The sequence below is a fragment of the Oncorhynchus masou genome, chromosome 9, assembly GCF_036934945.1.
Source record: "Oncorhynchus masou masou isolate Uvic2021 chromosome 9, UVic_Omas_1.1, whole genome shotgun sequence".
Classification (NCBI taxonomy): domain Eukaryota; kingdom Metazoa; phylum Chordata; class Actinopteri; order Salmoniformes; family Salmonidae; genus Oncorhynchus; species Oncorhynchus masou.
The window spans coordinates 56,095,006-56,113,440 of record NC_088220.1 but is presented as its reverse complement, the minus strand read 5'-3'; the positions used below and the strand labels follow the sequence as shown (position 1 = coordinate 56,113,440).

Genomic DNA, 18,435 nt, shown 5'->3' with positions numbered 1-18,435 from the left:
CGACCAGCCCGGAAGCCTCACTCTCTCTCTATTTGTGTGTTCAGGCAGAGCTCACCCTCTCGTTTATCCCTTGCAACACATTCCCACCACCCCACCCCTCTTCTTTGTGGGTCAGTGATGCAGCAGGAGTGACGCAGCAGTGTCAGGGCCTCATCGGCCTCCAGACGGGCAGCGTCTCAGGAGAGGACTGGAGACAGAATCTGTGTGCCCAGGCTGGGCCCAGACACACACCGGCAGCCAGCCACCAGTTAACAGAGGAGAAGGTTGAAGGTAAATTCCCTGACTAGGCCCAGAGAGAGCGGGTCTGGAGCTGGCTAGCTAGAGCTCTCCTTCCCACAAACACACTCCACAGAGGGACTGCTCACTTCCATAGCGACAGCAAACGGGCATGTAGGACCATCCGGGAGGAAAAATGTTGGTCGGCTACTGAGCAAGTGTGAGTTGGATGTGCCAGCGCAACAGTAATGAGGATCAGTGTTTATGTACGCAGTGTGTGTGTGTTTTGAGAGAGAGAACAAGGCCTAGTCAGGCTTGCGCTATGGGCTCTGTTACCCTGCCGATCACTGTTCCTCTAGTCTAGGCCCCAGCTGGGCTCGGTTTCCCTGACGATCAATGTTCCTCTAGTCTACACCCCAGCAAGTGGCTACAGACTGACTGAGGCAGTAAAGGCATGCCTTCTTTTGATGTGGTTTTGAAAATATCCCAGCTGTAATGCATTTAATGGATGGTGTGCCAAACAAATCGAGGATGTCAGAATAAAGGAAAACATCTACACAATTTCTATTAAAACTAGATGAAATGTGAAAAGTAAACGGTAAAGTCACATCAAACATTGTTGATATGTGATCTGTCTGACAGGGAAGAATCTCCAAGCAATTATTCAAGAGTGAAAGAAGAATTCGTCACAGAAAATGGCAACAATGAATCAGCAGGTTAGATCCTTTTTATTTCTCCAACTTCCACAAATAATACATCTGTGTTCATAGCAATATCATTTGTCCAAATGATTTGTTCAAATTTCAACTGCTCTTTCTGTACTCTTAGTTTGGAAAACATTTGAAGTACTAAAATAATGTGGGATAGGGGTTGTGGTGAGCAAGACAAACGGTAGGTACTGCAGACACTTAATTTGCAGTTCTCAAAACTCTAAAGAACAAAGAGCATGGAGGGTAAAAGAGAGCTAGGCTTATTTGTTTTGGGATGTCGTGTTCGTCTGCAGTGTATTTGTGCAGGCAAGACTACGAATACAGGAAAAGGGTGAGGAAGCAGGCAAGACCATTAACCATACATAGCAGGCATGGAGGAAGAGAACGGAAAGACACCAGAGGGGAAAAACTGAGATAAATAGAAATTGCAATATGGATACATGATAATGGCCACCCAAACATGGCAAATCATATTTCCTCTGGTTTTACGAGGCTCCCTCCCAGGCCCTGTAAGGTTTGCAACCTTTAATGTTCCATAACACCATGCTTTTAAGGTAGCACTGTTTTCTTAGACGGTTGCCATAGCAACAAGGTCATGCCAAAGTGTAGCGGCTTACAGAAGTGTGAGGGCTGGCGTGGTGCCAGGCTGGTGAACTGCTTCCTCAAGCCAACGCAAGCAGACAGGGGCCTTGATTGCACTCAGGTAACGACAACAATCAAGCCGTGTAAGCCTGCACCAGAAATAGCTGGCAGACGGCTGAGCAGACAGAGAAAGCACAGAGTGCAGAAGGGGACAGAGGCATGGGGATGGTCATGAACTGAACTAACACTGGTAGGACGTGCACAGCGAATGTCTCCCATTTGTTTCATGAGGCCAATCTGTTCTGACACCTAAGTCAAATATACAATGTGCATGGTTTTCACATTCGGGTGCACAAGCTGTATCCCTAAGCCCAGAAAGAAAGCGGAGACACGTTATGCAAATTCAAAAACACTTGTGATAAAACCTCGGTCTTCATACGTATAAAACGGCTGTCTGCGTCTACAGCAGCTGGCAGGGATAGCAGTGCCCTGCCTGCCTGGTTTAGCCCCTCCCCCCTGCACTCTGCAGTGCTGAGGCATCCCTCTGTGTTCCCATCCATCAGCAGCCTCCACAAAGACGAACCCACTGTCCTCCTCTCCTCCAGCTCTCTCCTCAGTCCTTTTTTCTAACTTTGAAAGTGCACAGATGCAGGCGAGATAAATAAGCTATATGTAGTCGCCGATATCTCATTGATCATGCTGCTATATACAAACAAGGGCATAGCAGGCTAATTGTGTTCATGAGGCAATGCACTGCAATGTACACAGACGTGCTGACAAAGAGCGAGAGAGGGTTTGAGTGTACACGGTAGCACAAAGACAAAGAGCCTGTGTGCATAGGCATGAGACAGATAGCGAGTGTGATGTGACGTGTTTGAAAGAGAGCTACAGATCCAGCTTCCCTGTAAGATACAGTATGAATGGTGTCGGTGTGGAGGTCGAGCAGAAATGTGATTGTGGGTGCGCTTTGTAGTATGGTTGAAGTTGTATCGCTGTAACCGCGCTAGCAGGTGTGCAGCCTAGGCGTTTTCTCTGATCTGTGCAGCACGGCGTAGGGGTGTGTGATGTAGCACTGAGCCGCTCTGTCTTACCGTCCTCAGCCATGCTTAATAAAGTTGCCGTTTCCTGCTTGGCGACTGCAGAGTAGATGCCGCTGGACTCAAGTTGCCCGGGCAGCAGAGAGGCAGCAGACAGACCCATAGTCCAATCTAGCTATTTTTAAACGTTAATGTGGGAATCCTGTGGTCAATGGTCTAATGGTCTGAGAGCTGGGGCAAGCCAGGACAGGACTGGGTGGAAGAGGAGAGAGCGGCGTACTCGACCAGGACTTAGGGAGAGGCAACGGACGTGGATGTTGGAGCTGGAGTGAGCAGCGTAGAAAGAGAGAGGGAGGGAGTGAGAGAGGGAGAGGCAAGAAAGACAACAGCGAAAGCTCTGCCTCTAACGGCACCACTGGGCAGCGACAAGTCTAGAAAAAAAGTGTATACTTTCGCCTTCCTTTCAAAGTTTAAAAAAATTTATTCTGTACAGTAGAGGGGACACTGTGTAATGTTTTTGGCTGTTCATTTTCTGTGTCAGCTGTTCGCCTTCTGTGTCATTTTCTCTGATTCGCAAAGGTATGTTCTGCACGTTTCCACCCAATCTACAACTGCTTTTTAACAGAAATACACATATTGCACGGGGTGGCTCGAGTGTGGGTTCTGCTATGACATTTTCGCTCTTTGTTTGACTAGACAGCTTGCATTCGAGACTGTTTTTTTCTCGCCTTGTGGTTCACAGCAATTAGGGGATTTACATTTTTCAGGTTTTGAAATGCACATCGAATGATATTCTAAGGCACAGTGAACTAGGGTGTGGCAAAGAGACATCCTTTGACTAATTCAACATTTCCGCTCAATATGTGAACAGAGTAAACCACATCAAGATTAGAGAATTGGACATATCAGCCCTTATTGAAAATAATCAACTGAAACCGGCAGACATGCAGGCAATTTCCAGATGAAAATGCATGGAAAGCGGCACAAACCAGGGGAAATCAGCATCGAGGCTGAAGCACATCGCTTGCCGTAAGCGGAAGAGAGAGAAAGTCGTTCGGACTGCTGCATTTCTGCTGCAGACTCTCACACACACCGACCGACACATATCCAGAGTGGAAACAAAGGGTGGAAAGCCTCCATTGCGGTGGCGTTGGAGCATGAGAGATCTGCAGTGCTGGGGCTCACAGACAGGCAGGGCTCTCTGTGAGGAAGGACCAAACCAAATCCCCAGACAGCTAATGCAGTCGCCCGCCTGCGCCGCCATCCATCTGAATCTGAATCCTAATATGCGCTGCGCCACAGCATGTTGCCGTGACAACAGAGGCCTGTCAGACGGGGAGGCAGGAGGCTGTTTCCCAGCGATACGGCGAGGCTTCTCTTCTCTCGGTCTGCTGCCAGCCATATTGTAATCATGGCACCTAGAGAAAACATTAGCAAAAATCTTTATTTTATTAAGATTATTATATATTTTTTTCAAACAAGGATGCGTGATCACTTTAATAAGTTGAGTTACAAAAAAAACGACATATTTTTATGTTTCAATACAGACATGTTAAGTCAAATTAAAGTGTTTATGGCCTGGGGCTGAATGTATGGTTTATTGCTGTGCAATTATGTAAACCTAACCTCTGTCGTTAGGTTATTCATTCTTCCCTGCCTCTTCTGAGTAATATGTAGCACGTAATGCTTAGGATAGTTGAAACAGACCTGAAAACGAGAACAGTTTCAATGATATTAAAACACACGTAGGTGTAATGTAGGTGAACAAGCAACTGGGTGCAATAGGAATGCCTCTCAGGAAGTATTCAACCGAGGGTATATGGAAAGTGAACTTTTTGTTAAGAAGAAGGGGTCTCATCTCAACATCATGGTCTAATGGCAATCTGGAGCATGGACAAACGGTACCCCATAAACGAGCAGCCATTTTAACCGACCCCAACAGCTCACCAACAACGAGGATAAAAAAGAAAATAGAAAATGGCCACCAAGCCATGGAAAATTACAGTAACAGCATTTTGTAGCGCATATGTATAACCGGTCGTACTATATGCATAACAACAATGCCACAATTGCAGAGCCGACCTATACCATCAGATAGCCTTGTTCTCTCTGTAAGCAAAGCTGTGATGCTGTCCGAAGCACCTCTGCCGGACATCAGGGTTACATCTGATGTCTGACAGTGAAAGAAGACATTTTGCATTAGGAAGTATGTTGTGACGCTGATCTTAAAATAAAGAAGTGTCCAGAGACCTCTTGGTTAGAAGTCAGGGACAAAAAAAAAATCACAGGATGCTCATAAAAAATAGAACTATATAGCCTAGGCATCAGCAGCATATAGGCAGAATCATGTTAATAAGTCATGCAAACAGAAAGTAAAAAAAGATAGAATGCTGATACCAGTAGGCTACATTTAGGCTAACTGCAGAAGCTATTTGCCTTTGCGTGTAACCTAAGCATCATCCTGTGAGAGTCTGACAGAGGTGTTGCGTTGCCTCAGACCAGCTCACACAGTGACATAGGCACACCCCTGGGAGAAACACACAGGAAGTGCTGTGCTCTTTACATTTTCTCTTAGGTTAGACAGAAAGATAAGAGACAAGAAAATCCCATTGACCCACATGCAACAGCATCGGAAGACTCAGCATATTATTGCCATTACACACAAACATAAAACAACCCCCTGGAAACAGGTGTCAATTCAACATCTATTCCACATTTGGTTCAATGTAAGTTCATTGAAATTACGTGGAAGCAACGAGCGTGTGCCCAGTGGGAATGCTCTACAGATGTCTATAGATGCATATAGTGAAACAGATGGCGTTTTGTGTAAGCTGCATTAGTGACTGGATTAGCAACTGAATTCTGCTCTAAAAAGAGCTAAATCGTCTCAGCAGGAGTCAACATGGTGGTTGTTCCTCTACAGTGGCTCTATAGCCCAGTGCAGCTGCCCCGTCTCGATTATAAAGTGTTGGTTAAGTATCCCTGTGTTAGCTCTGACTAAGCTGTGTGTGGGTCAAAACATCCCTCCAGTGCTCACGGATAATTAACTAATGCTAGGGGCAGAAAGGACGAATGAGTTAGGGGAGACAATCTTCCCTATCTCATATACTGCCATCAACCTGAACCCAGTGTGCTTCTCAGTATGAAATATGCTGAAGTACCTGCCAGCCAGTAAGGGCGATGACACTGGCATGGCTGGTCACCTGGAACGGCATTAAACGACTGACTGAAGTAGATAGAACGAGTCCACATCCTGGCTGAATCACAACATGTTTGCCCTCACTGTAGTTTCCACTCCACCAGCTATATCACTGGGTGGAAGTCATTTTGCTTCAGGCTCTTCACTAGTGCATGTTTAGTCAGGGTTTATTAAGCCTCCAGACTGTAGTCATTCTGCATTAAGTAGCCTAATGTGCCTCATCAGCTTGGTCAACAACAAAAGTCTCCAGGAAGCAATAAGTCTTCAGGAATAGGTTACAAATAGATATTTCTATCACAATCGAGGCAATTATTCAAAATGTAAAATAGAATAGTGTCTGTAAGCAAGGAGTTGAATTTAATTGGTTTTCAAACAATGATGAGTGCTCTTATTTCCAGGTGTATTTCCAGGCGGGTTTTTTTTTTGGTTTTCAAAATAGAATCATTATAAATTCTTCATGGACAATGGTTATTCAAAGCACTGAACATTTTCTAAGGGTAATGTCAAGAGGACATCTTTGTGCCATTGTAACGTTTTACAGAAGTATTACATTAGTATATTCTCATGAGAACTAGATATTGTTCTGGTTAATCTATTTGAATAGGCTTGTGGAAAGTAACATATGGCCTACAGTTCTTCAAGGTATGGCATTGCCAGCATCATCTCCTTAAACGTTGCTGCCATCTAGTGTGACAAAGTAAGAACAGCTGGATTGCTTTCCTATAAAACTGACACACATTCCACTTGATTTCCATAAGGTCATTACTCCCAAATCCAGCCCATGCCCATTGCTTCATCAAAGTAACTTAGTCTAAGGAATAGGATTTATCTCTGTATGGAAGGAATTGTTACTGTTTGCACAACTCTAGCCTAAATTATTTGAAATACCAAAGAATCAAAACACAGAATAAATAACACGATTTCCAATTCCACATAAGAAAATGTATGCAGCCCTTTCATATTTTTTTCTTTTAACATTCCAGAAAGTCATTTCATATTTTTTACATTTGAGTTATTTAGCAGACACTCTTATCCAGAGAGACTTACAGTATTACTGTAAGTGCATAATTGTCGCCCGTGGGAATCGAGCCCACAACCCTGACGTTGCAAGCGCCATCCTCTACCAACTGGACTCAGTTGGTACAAATGTAATGAATGTGTTCATATTGTGAATATAAGCAACGTGCATAAGCAATTGGCTATCAATGTTTTGAAGCCAATTAGAATGCCTGTTTCCTTTATGTCCTCTCTGCAGATGACGGTGGCGTCTCCCTGCACCCAGGGCTTGGTGGACAGCTCCCATCCCCAGGCGCTCCTCAGCAGGCTCAATGAGCAGCGCTCCCAGGGCCTCTTCTGTGATGTCACCATCGTGGTGGAGGATGTAAAGTTCCGGGCCCACCGGAACATCCTGGCTGCCTGCAGCGGATACTTCCGCAGCGCCTTCACCTCCCCTGAGGTGTGGACTTCCAGCCAGGTGCTGGAGCTCATGGACCTGAGGTCTGAGGTGTTTGCCAGCATCCTCAACCTCATCTACTGTTCCAAGGTGACATCATCACCTAGCACTGAGGACACTAGATGCCTGATGGCAGCTGGAAAAAGACTGGGGATTCCCTTCTTAGAGAAACTAGTGGAACAAGACAGGCAGGAGTCAGGAGGGCCAAAGATCCAGACCTCAACCAACCCTGTTAAGACCACAGGCCGTAGTAAGGCCCGTGGGCCCCGTAAAGCGAAGGAGAAGACCTCCAGGCCGGATCAGCCAGACAGTGCAAGAGGCCCGCGGATCACCAATGCTTTCTCTATCACTGAGGTGGGTCCTGGGAATAACCTCTTCACCCCACTAGACCTGCACAGTGGGAAGAGGCAGTCACCTGACCTTGGACAGACCCCAGCGGGCTGCCCTGCCCCCTTCCCCCTCGCGGTGGACAATGAGCCCATGCAGGCGCTGTCGGAGCACTCCTACGCAGTCATCAGCCAGGAACCCAGGGCCCCTGAGTACAGGGCTGACAACCAGGAGGACAACAAGAAGGGCACCAAACCCACACAGTCCCAATCAAGGCAACTGACCAACAGGAATAGTGGCCCACTCAAAAAGCGACACAGACTACGAGCCGCTTTGAATAAAAGCACACCTCCAACACTGGCTGTAGCACTTGAACCTGTGCATCCTACTGGAAGCAGCCGGGCATTAATTAAGCCCACTGTACAACCTGTGGGAACGTCACCCCCGTCATTATACCCGCAGACAGATGTGCATACAAGCAGGGCCAATGAGCTGCCTCTAGCCATGGATAATGGCTACAGGGAACTGGACCCACCTCCACTTTCACCCCACACAGAAGATAGCATATCAATCTATGGCTGTGAGCACTGTCCAGAGATATTCACCAATAAAGCACTTCTCACAGTACACACAGAAATGCACAAAAAAAGGTTTGTCAGTCATTTGTTTTGCAAGTTCTGTCGCAGGAAGTTCATGCATTTGAAGCGGTTGCGGAACCACGAGACGGTGTGCCCGAAAGCACAGAGGGGCTCGCCTGAACACGAGCCCCAAGGCAAAGAGGACGGAGCAGACCATTATTCAGACAGCATGCCAAGCATGGACAATACAGTAACTAATGTCCAGTTATCTCTTCCTGAACTCCTTGACCCTTTCCCTCCAACTAGCCTCCAAATGAACCCCACCTCAAAAACACTGCAGGCTGTAGATAGGTTAGTGAAACCTAGTGGAGGCCAGAGGGTCTATAACTGCAGTGTGTGTAAACGGGCATATGTGACCATCTCCAGCCTGAAGCGCCACGAGAATGTGCACTCCTGGCAGAGGGCGTACCCCTGTCACTACTGCAATAAAGTGTTTGCCCTAGCCGAGTATCGCACCAAACACGAGATCTGGCACACAGGTGAGCGTCGCTACCAGTGCATCTTCTGCTTAGAGACCTTCATGACCTACTACATCCTAAAGAACCACCAGAAGGCCTTCCACGGAATCCATCCCAGATTGTCTGTGAATAAGAAGTCAGCAAATGGTGGATTTAAGGGCAGCGTTTACCCCGTCAAACTCTACAGGCTTCTGCCTATGAAGTTTAGAAAGAGACGGTACAAGACTTACAGTCAGACCTATTCAGAGGAGCTGCAGGGCAGCGAGCAGGCCCCACTGGGATGCAGCTCTCCCATCCTTCCATTTGAAGATGTTGGCGCTATGGGTAAGCAAGATGCTGCTTTATTCTCAATGCCTGTGACATTCATGGCCACTCCAAAAGTGGTAGCATCAGTAATGCCACGCATCAGTTTTGATCAGCCCTGTGACCAAGATGTAGACCAAGATGCAGACCAAGATGCAGGCACAGGAAAACAGGCCTCTCACTCCGAACATAATGGGCCTCCATATAGCTATACAACCCCCTTGGCCATAATGCAGGCAGGTGGGGAGTCCCCTGCACTGGACTATGGAGATGGTGCCGCATTCCAAGGGTTTAAGAACCCGGAGGGCAACAGTCATAATCTACCGTTCCTAAAAATCAACCCACCCAGCTCTCTGAACAGGCTATGTGAGCTCTCAGCTGCAGCACAGAAAATTGAAGCCATGACCAGTCAGCTTTTTATGCCAGGGGCTGAGAGCCTGGCACCTAGCAAGACTGCAGGGGGGGAAACTGAAACATACATTGCCACGCCTGCGTGTCCAGGTCCCTCCGTGGATGGTCATGTTCTGCCACTCTGCCAGATCACAGTGAAAATTGGCAACGAGGCCATCATTCACCGGAGGATCAAGGGCTCCAAGCTGTTCCCCAGGAAGAGGAAAATAAGCAGCGGGAGCCAGGTAGAGGAGAGGTGTCGGGACCAGGGCCGGCCTGCAGAGGGCAGCATGGAGAGCTCCAGCCTCCGCTTCAGGACAGAGGTCACTTCTGTCATAGAGCCAGAGCCATGCGATGACCACACTGACCGTGACACAGCTGACAAGCTCTGGCGTCCCTATTACTCTTACAAACCCAAGAAGAAGAGTAAGAAACTGAGATCCAAACACAGAAAAGAGATATGTCGTCTACGCTATTCCATGACATCCTCAATAGTGCCCAGGGCCAGAAAAGACTACGTGGATAAAGGATGCAGAAGCGCTGAAGAGAGCATCTCCAGCGAGGGCACAGAGCTGAAACAACGTCTCAGAAACACCAGCCCAAAGACGACGTACACCTGTGACATCTGTGCAAGCACCTTCATAACGGCATCGGGTCTGAGAGCACATGTCATTGGCTGCCACCCAACTTTCTGTCGGACCTGCGCAAAGCAGTGTCCCCCCAGGGAAACCTCCAGTGCCAGCTGCGACGCCACTGAGGACAGCAGGGATTACATATGCAAGAGCTGTATGGAAAATGGCTCCTGCTTTGACAACTGTGCCCGCAGCTCCAGCACAGAGAAGCGGTATCGCTGCTCCTTCTGCCCCCAGCGCTTCCTCTACCTCGCAACCAAGAAGAGCCATGAAAAAAAACACAAGGAGACAGCAGGAAAGGTGTACAGCAACGACGACTACCCCACAGTCCCAAAATGGCCAGCAACTTTGGACTTAGGCCTAAATCTGAAAAAGCTTGTCATCAAAACAGAGGAAGGGGAGGATCAATATAGCATCGACAAGGAGAGCAAAGTGCCAGCGGGATCACTAGGCAGGCTCTCAACAGAGGAGCCTAAGCATGAGGAATGGGAGGACACAGGTCACTACATGTCAGTGGTGCCCAAAAAAGAACATCCATTTAGAATAAACAGTGATGGACACTATCAGAAAGAGAGAAACTCCAACATGAAAACTCCAATGTCACCCCCCTGCACTGACACCTTTTCTCTTTCCCCTTCAGAAAAGCAGTATAGAAAGTCTAAAAAGTGCTTTGAACACAAATGGCAACATCAGAAAAGCCTCACTTCCAAAAGGCAGAAGCAAGTAGACTTTATGGGTAGAGAGACACCCAGTCAAAAGGCCCCTCTGACCACACCAGGAGAAGACAGTCATTTTAGCTATGGGCAGTCTTCTTCTACACATCTGAAAAGAGATTCCGTCACTAGGGGAACCACTCGCTCCTCGCCCAAGTCAGAGAAGTGTACATACAATGTAAAGAGGAGTCCTTTTTACAAAGATAATACTTATCATTCAGGAGGGAAATACTTTTAAGTGACTATATGCCTATGCAATAAGTTGCAGACCAACAGTAAAATACATATGTCAATATGCTGTGCTTGATATAGGTTAGTTTGCCCAAAATAATGGACCCAAACTAAATCAAGCGCACCTCAAGTACTTTGAAAACATAATTGGACTATTATGTTCTTGACCCGGGTCTGGAAAAACCGATATAATAAGTTGCCAATGAACAGCAGATATTGAATGAGGACCTAACTGACATCTATGTAAATTGCATTTTCTTCATTCTTATAACACAAATCTTTAAAAAAAAAGGGGGGATTTATTTTTGTACTTTTTTCTTTGCTTTTTGAGACTTTCATAATGATTGTGCTGTCCATATTCTATACATATGCTAACTGTGCATAGTTATTTACACTTTATAATAATTCAAATTTTTGACTTTATAGGCTACCATTCATATAAATAGTCTGTCCACCACTTTGGTAGTGTCATTACCACTGACAGCACCACATGCACCATCATAATGAATGAGAATCCCCATGTGTGTCTTTCAAAATAATATACATGACGTGTTACAAAGTTGACAGACTGACAAGTTGACAAAATGCAGTTTGTGTGTCAGAGGGAATAACTCATGAATGAACAAGTAGATCATGACAAGAGGAGAGCACACATGCCTGTTTTGATATTCACGTGTCTTGGGTAATATAGATAAATAAACAATCAACCTGTCTGGAATTGCCAAGAAGAGCTGTTTATGCTACATTCTGGAATTAAGAGGACTAATTATTGCATGGCACACACACACCCTCCTGTTGTTGGATTAAATAAGTACACAGGATATGGAGCCAGATAGCTACCAAAAGGTTGAATGTACGTATCGTGACAAAATCCAGACGTAAATCGTTCGGGTCGTAAGAAAAGCCATGCGCTTTTTTACTATTTTGCCAGCGCAAGTCTAGATAGCACTAGCTGTATTACGCCACAACAGTGAAGTTTCAGTCCGCTAGGTGTATCTCCACAGCATGGGCATATCTCTGGGTGACGTGGACATCCCCATGCATACACCTTATCAACATATGACTAATACAATATTGCACCATGCACTTCTCTGGGCTCCATCTGCATTCATAAACAGTAGTATATACCAGGAGTAATGAAACACAGAATAATAATAGCTGTTTGGTGAATCAATTAATTAATTATGATCACTGGAGTGGTATTATGAAATGTATTTCATCACTTAAAATCTTGCCAAAGCATATTCTGTAGGAAGGGTTTATAATTTGACATGACTTATATGAATTTGGTCATGGACATATGGACTTTGAAATGAACAAGTGAGAGGTTAAACGTAGGCGGAGTCTGGCATAAGCTTATTCCCACACTTTACAATAACACTGTTGCAGTGGTCTTAGATAGTTTCCTTATAGGCTTTTCCCTCCATAACAACACTGCTGCCCAGTTGATCTCCATTGATTTAAGTCGTCCTTCATTCACCTTAATTCAGTCAGTATGTCATCCATGTAATTTTAGGTACTGGTGTCTTGTGGAATAATTGTAGAACTATTTGAATTGTATAACTGTTTTTAATTATAGGCCTCCCTTTAAGAAGAGACCCCAACTCACAGGCCTCTAAATAAATGTTAAACAAAATAGTTGAAGAAGCACATACAGTGGCTGATAGGGAAAACAGATCTGGGAATAAGAATAGGCTATTTGGGACGCCTTGGCTATTTCGCTCAGGACAGGTTATAGCGAAGACTCAATCAATATTTTGTTTTGTCTCATTTATTAATATGGATATAGCCTCTGCGTGATGGGACTGTGCAACGCAAACGGCTATAACAAGCCTACATACAGTGGAATTCGCATAAGGCCTACAGTCCGTGCTCCCAAATAGTGGAAAAAAAATGTGATTAATTAGGTTAAACGTATTTATTTGTATTTTTATTTTACTAGGCAAGTCAGTTAAGAACAAATTCTTATTTACAATGACGGCCTAGGAACAGTGGGTTAACTGCCTGTTCAGGGGCAGAACGACAGATTTGTACCTTGTCAGCTCGGGGGGTTTGAACTTGCAACCTTCCGGTTACTAGTCCAACGCTCTAACCACTAGGCTACCCTGCCGCCCCGATGATCACCACAGTAGCCCCACGTGGCTATAAACATGTATTATGCAATTATAAGGCCATTAAATAACACGGCATATTTAGATAGTGGAATAGGCTTAGCCTAAATCATATTTACTTTCTATTTTGCAGCTCAGGTGGTTATTCTAGACAAGGCTCTTCTGTGTCTTTATGGTATCATTCTCACACAAGTCATTTGCTGAAGGCCCAAGCCTATACTACGCCATCTACTGGTATAACGTCGTTATCGAATGCCGTTCTAAGCAAGCTTTAGACTTTTATTTTGGAAATGAAACCGGATGCTGCAAAGCTACTCTACATCTGGGCTAGAGTTGCTTGATTGAATAGCTAACTTCAACTAGCTACAATCGGTTCATGTGTTTTGCAGATGCCACATTCCTGACAAAAGTTTGTACATATAAAAAATATCTGTAACCGAGTAAAGGGAGACTTCAAGTAAGAATTGAAAGTATAAATGTTAATTCATAGTTGTAACAGAATGTGTACATTTACAGATCTAATTTAAGGGTTAGGTTTCATGTTTCACACATGGCTTTTCTTTTGATCCCAACAATTTACGTATGGATTTTCTTACGATCTTAATTATACATACATTCAACCTTTTGGCAGCTATCTGGCTCCATAACAGGAGGCCATAATTGGTAAGTCCTTGCACTGATGCAGAGTTTGCAGCTCTTACTTTCATAAGGCAATTAGAAATAAAAACAAATCTAAGCCATAAAATATTTTTACCGTTTTCTTTACTGAATGCTTCTTTTTACCATTGTGTTAAATGTTTTACCTCTTACCTCTCTCTTCACTTCTGTTGTATTTCCTTTGGTAAATGAAGAGTGTGTAGACTTTGCAAAAGTGCAAATGCTTAGTAAATCTGACTGTCTATTTACTCTGGTGCTCTGTTGGACAGTCACTTGGTGGCCTCGGGGTCAGCCAATCTGAGAAGTTAATTCCTTTCCCATCATCCCTCAACATTTTAGAGTCTGGCCCACATGACACAATATCCAGATGTTCCCCTCTCTCCATGCCCCTGGAGTTGGGACTGGCTCTGATCTGGTAGCAGGTTTATTAGGTACTACGGTACTTTCCTTAATCCTCCACAACCCCTGTGTTACTCAATGCTACCAGCTTCTGGATAAACCCTAACGACTACTCTCTGCTCCTTCAATTAGTAAGTTGACTGTTTTAATGAAGATAAACCATTGAGGTGGCTGTGAGTCACAGGCCATGAGAGTTTGACTATTTACAACTAGCTACACAGTCTAAATAGTTATTGATGAATAACACATATTTGACAATTCAAAGCATAGTCATCATGGCTGATACCCATAAGGAACACATGTATACCTATAACCAAATGCAAAGCAGGTTAGGTTTACACATTAAAACTTCCCTGGTTTATAGAAACGGCAAATTGAATCACACTGGTCTCCTCTCCTGACAAGCATCTGGTCATCTAATCTACTTCTTTCAATGAGGTAAGTGGTCACAGATAAAACATCCATATGGGTGATTCCTCACAAAACTAGAACAAAAAGATGATCAGATTTGAGGGATTTCCACAAAATGTTGTCTATATAAAGGTTCCTTTGCTGGAAGGATTGTTGACATACTTGACATTTGTATCTTAAAGCATAATTGAGAAATAATTAATTGAACCTGGAATGTGACATTTACCCAGGCCTCCTTTAAGACTCCATAATGTTTAATATGTGGATGCTACAAAGCAGAAATTGCTGTCATATGAAACCGCTTACTCTGTAATAAGACAATTATTATTGAAATCAAAATACTAATATTACAGAGCAAGCGGTAAAGCTTCAAATGACACATTTTTGCTTTGTAGCACCTACAGATGAAACATTATGGAGCCTTAAAGGAGGCCTGCGTAAGGCCAAAATGTCACAAATGTTCCAACTTTAATTATTTCTCAATTATGCTTTGAAGTACAACTGAAGGCAATAGACAACTTCTCTGATAGAAAACAGGCCTGTGGCATCAACATTAGTCCAAAGAAATGTATTGTAGTGTCGAAATTGACTACAAGGTGTAAATAGGATAATTTTGGTAATAGTCAGTCTTGGAAGCAAGTTCGTCATGACTTAATTGAGCGTAGGGTTTTGATTTCGACAATGCTCACTTACCCACTAACACAGGATACACATTTGCCGGGATTGCACTCTATCCAATCCTACCTCAAAACTCACAGACAGTGAGAGACTTCCCAGCAGGACCACTGATCGGACTTTGTTTACATTAAGACAACACGTTGCCCATTTTTTTACCTGATAAATACAGCACCAAACACCTTAGCTAGGTGTAATATTGCACATTTAAATCCTCCCAGACAAAAACTTTTGAATAAATTACAGACTTCTTGAGTTATCTTAGATTCATTCGGACTATTTTGAGGAAGTGATACTGGTTTTGTTGCTATGGTCTCATGGGGGACAAACATCAGCAACTACCACATCGAACCACACCCCCAAAAAAGACTGAAATCTCATTTTCCTTAATGAGCAAGAGATTAACACATGTGGAATCGGTGCATTCAGTCGCTCTAATAGCCTCTTAAATGTACAGTAACTACATGTAATCTAAGTAATGCCCGAAAGTAATTATTAATCATAAGCGGACCATAAACAATAACTAGTAATATGTCATAATCCAAGAAAGGTTCAAATCTCACCTTTCTGGTAAAAAGTCTTATAAATTGCTCAGGTGTAGTCACATTTGAGGACACAAGTGCAAGTACACAGTACAAATATGAGGAAGATACGAAATATTTTATTTGACGTATATTTCCTATTCAATAAAACTGTATGAATAAAGCTTGAAATGACCTGTGCTTTATAATCAAATGATAAAATCACTTACTATAATATATGTCACCTTCCTTATTACTGTAAAATACAAATCTCTATGGTTAGAGAATGTGCATATTTTCTAAAGGTCAGTCTTGATCAAAACATTTGCCCCCAGCGCTTTGAATGTCAAATAGAGCTCTATTAATATCATATTAAATTTGTCCATCTATGACAAACAGAAATAGATTTGTTTAAAATCTATTAATTATTTTAGATTAATCGCTATAAATCGATCTTTGAATGTGCTATTGCGATGAAACCCCTCTCCCCTGCTGCGCTATGATGTAAGGATTGCAGGTGTGCACTTTGTCAGTGGATCTGATGTAGGGTTCAGCCAGGAGTTGATGGACAGTCGTGAGAGTGAATTAAATGGTAGAAGGGACATCCCAGCTTCAAGTTGTTTCAGATTTAACATCCTATGTTACACAGGCAGACAAAATATACTACTGTGTCTGTGGAAACCAGGGCTATCGCTCAATACAAGCCATTTCAATATACCGTGTCCACAGATCGATTTATAAGCGAAAATGTGTTGGAACCAGTACCAGAACCACGGAGGTCCTCTAAACAGGGGACTTTACTTCTAAGAGGGATACAAATGTCAAATACCCTTCCTCCAAAAGGACGCTTCTATGGATTACATTTTGTGAAAATCCCTCAAATCATGGTATTTTTGTTCAAATTACATGTGGAATCACTCATATCGAAATAAGGTTAGGATTTTCAAATGGGCTTGCAATAAAGTGGGCTCAAGGGTTTGGTTTTGAGGTCAAGCTGGACTGGGGCTAGGGTTAGGGGTTATAAGGACATGGGTTACAGTTTTAAAAAATGGGTGAAGATAAGGCTGGGGCTATGGTTTTCTAAAGATAGTATAAGGTTGGGTCTAGGGTGCTGTTCCTGTGGTGTAAAGAAGATTGGCACCCGAATAGACAGGCACAAGGCACCTTAATTTATGCTTGCCTTGGACAAGCAGATGTGCATACCTGTATTCCCTCTGTCCCTGTGAATGTCCTGAATAGTCTTGAATATCCACCAATCCAAACTGTGACTACCTTGAAATAAGAAAGAGATGAGAGAAGTGAACATAGCCAGTTCCCTGTATTACTGAGAGAGAAAAAAACAATCCAACTATACAAAACTATATCAGCAGCAGGCCTGAACATTTTAAACTTTCAAATAACAAAATATAAAGAAATGCTCCTAGTGCAAGCATAGAAATTAAAAGTGTCTGTGCAAGCTGTCTGTCTGAAGGTCAGGTACCAAAATATTAGCATCAGAGACAGGAGAGAAAGAGGAGCATCCTCTCATCTTTTATATATTTTTTTGTAAATCCTGCACAGAGCTTCCGTTTGTTTTACCAACTGTGAGAGCCTGTGCAGTGAAGAATATTCACACAAGTATCTCCAGTCTCGTCTAATGTCAGCATACGGCCAATAGCGCTCGTAGTGACGCTGCAGTAGGTTGGCCCTTCGCTTGCATTCATAAACGGATATGATAGCTAAGCGTTGAATGTACTACTGTAGCGACATATACACAGTCAAGTCGGACCATGGCGGAAGAAGACGACACGAGAATTCGGATTTTACAAAGCCTGCGGGGAAAGATATGTAAGTGCGAACAATGTCTTTATTGTATCAGCATTCTTCAATTGAGGGGGGCTAACAAAGTGAACGACGTGGGGAAAAAAGGGGCGCGGTACAATCAACACAGGCACTTCATGAAGATATGAGACATTGTTGTGAATGAATGTTGCCCGGGCCTCTATCAAACGTGTTTTATATTTGCAGAAAACACTGTCGCAATTTATTTTAATCAGTTCCTCATCCGACGTCACCCATAATAGAGCTAGGCCAGCTCCTGACAAAAGCATCGGCAAAGACGGGCTAGCTAGTACAGTCCATATACACACGCATCAAAACACAAACTGGCTAGATAAGTGTTAGCTACGTAGATGACTAGCAAACGTAAAGTGCTTTCAGTGAAACTGCCACTCCCTATACAGATAACTTGTTTCCATGTTTTGTATCCTACCTAGATAGCTATCGAATCAGAATGTGTAATTCATAGCTAGTTGACGTTGGTTACCTCGCGTCTCTGTTCTCATTTTGCGAAACGCTCGTGGCAGGAAGTTGTCTCCGTGTGTTGGTTAGCTGCTGAAGTTAATTGTGTTGAAATAGCTAACTAGTTAACATTTTAGAATTTTAAACCATACTATTCTCCAGCAGGGTTAGCTAACTAGCTAATTGCTGGTTTGTGTTGCTTTCATATTTCAAAGAAAAAAAACATGAATTTACCCAGAATTTCAAGAAATTAATTCGTGGAACTTAAACACTTTCAGGATATATTTGGTCACAAATATCCTTGGCCATTATTCTTTTAGCAGGAAAATAACATTCATTTCAATTGAATTAATAAAAGTTCCTTAGTAATTTCGTTGAGTTCTGTGCAAAAAGTCATAATCGTAAAGACAGATGGATTGCTGATATTACTTGTTTCACATGAATGTCAGATGCATGCATTTTTGTTGCAATTAAGAGACTTCTTGAGGTCCT

General features: G+C 43.5%; 2 protein-coding genes and 1 long non-coding RNA gene across 4 annotated transcripts in view; 2 read left to right on the top strand and 1 right to left on the bottom strand.

The window, feature by feature from the left end:
* Positions 1-4: 4 nt before the first annotated feature.
* On the top strand, positions 5-13,735 carry LOC135546278 (zinc finger and BTB domain-containing protein 38-like). 2 transcript variants are annotated; one of them, XM_064974570.1, is made up of 3 exons: positions 5-270; positions 859-932; positions 7,000-13,735. In XM_064974570.1, exons 2-3 carry the CDS (start codon positions 912-914, stop codon positions 10,894-10,896), a joined length of 3,918 nt encoding a protein of 1,305 aa, XP_064830642.1. In that variant the 5' UTR covers positions 5-270; positions 859-911; the 3' UTR covers positions 10,897-13,735. The 2 variants fall into 2 exon arrangements, with proteins under 2 accessions (XP_064830642.1, XP_064830643.1); XM_064974571.1 differs by lacking the exons at positions 5-270; positions 859-932 and adding an exon at positions 3,043-3,124.
* LOC135546280 (uncharacterized) lies at positions 926-18,028 on the bottom strand. The gene is made up of 4 exons (XR_010456558.1): positions 17,969-18,028; positions 16,867-16,935; positions 4,172-4,252; positions 926-3,963 (listed from the first exon to the last, which is right to left on the bottom strand). It is a non-coding gene; the product is annotated as an uncharacterized LOC135546280 (long non-coding RNA).
* The window catches only part of LOC135546279 (ras GTPase-activating protein 2-like), a 43,974-nt gene continuing 42,891 nt past the window's right edge, over positions 17,353-18,435 (top strand). Inside the window, exon 1 of the mRNA XM_064974572.1 lies at positions 17,353-17,490. Within this exon, the coding sequence (XP_064830644.1) occupies positions 17,433-17,490 (58 nt within the window). The 5' untranslated portion in view covers positions 17,353-17,432. The remainder of the gene's footprint in view (positions 17,491-18,435) is intronic.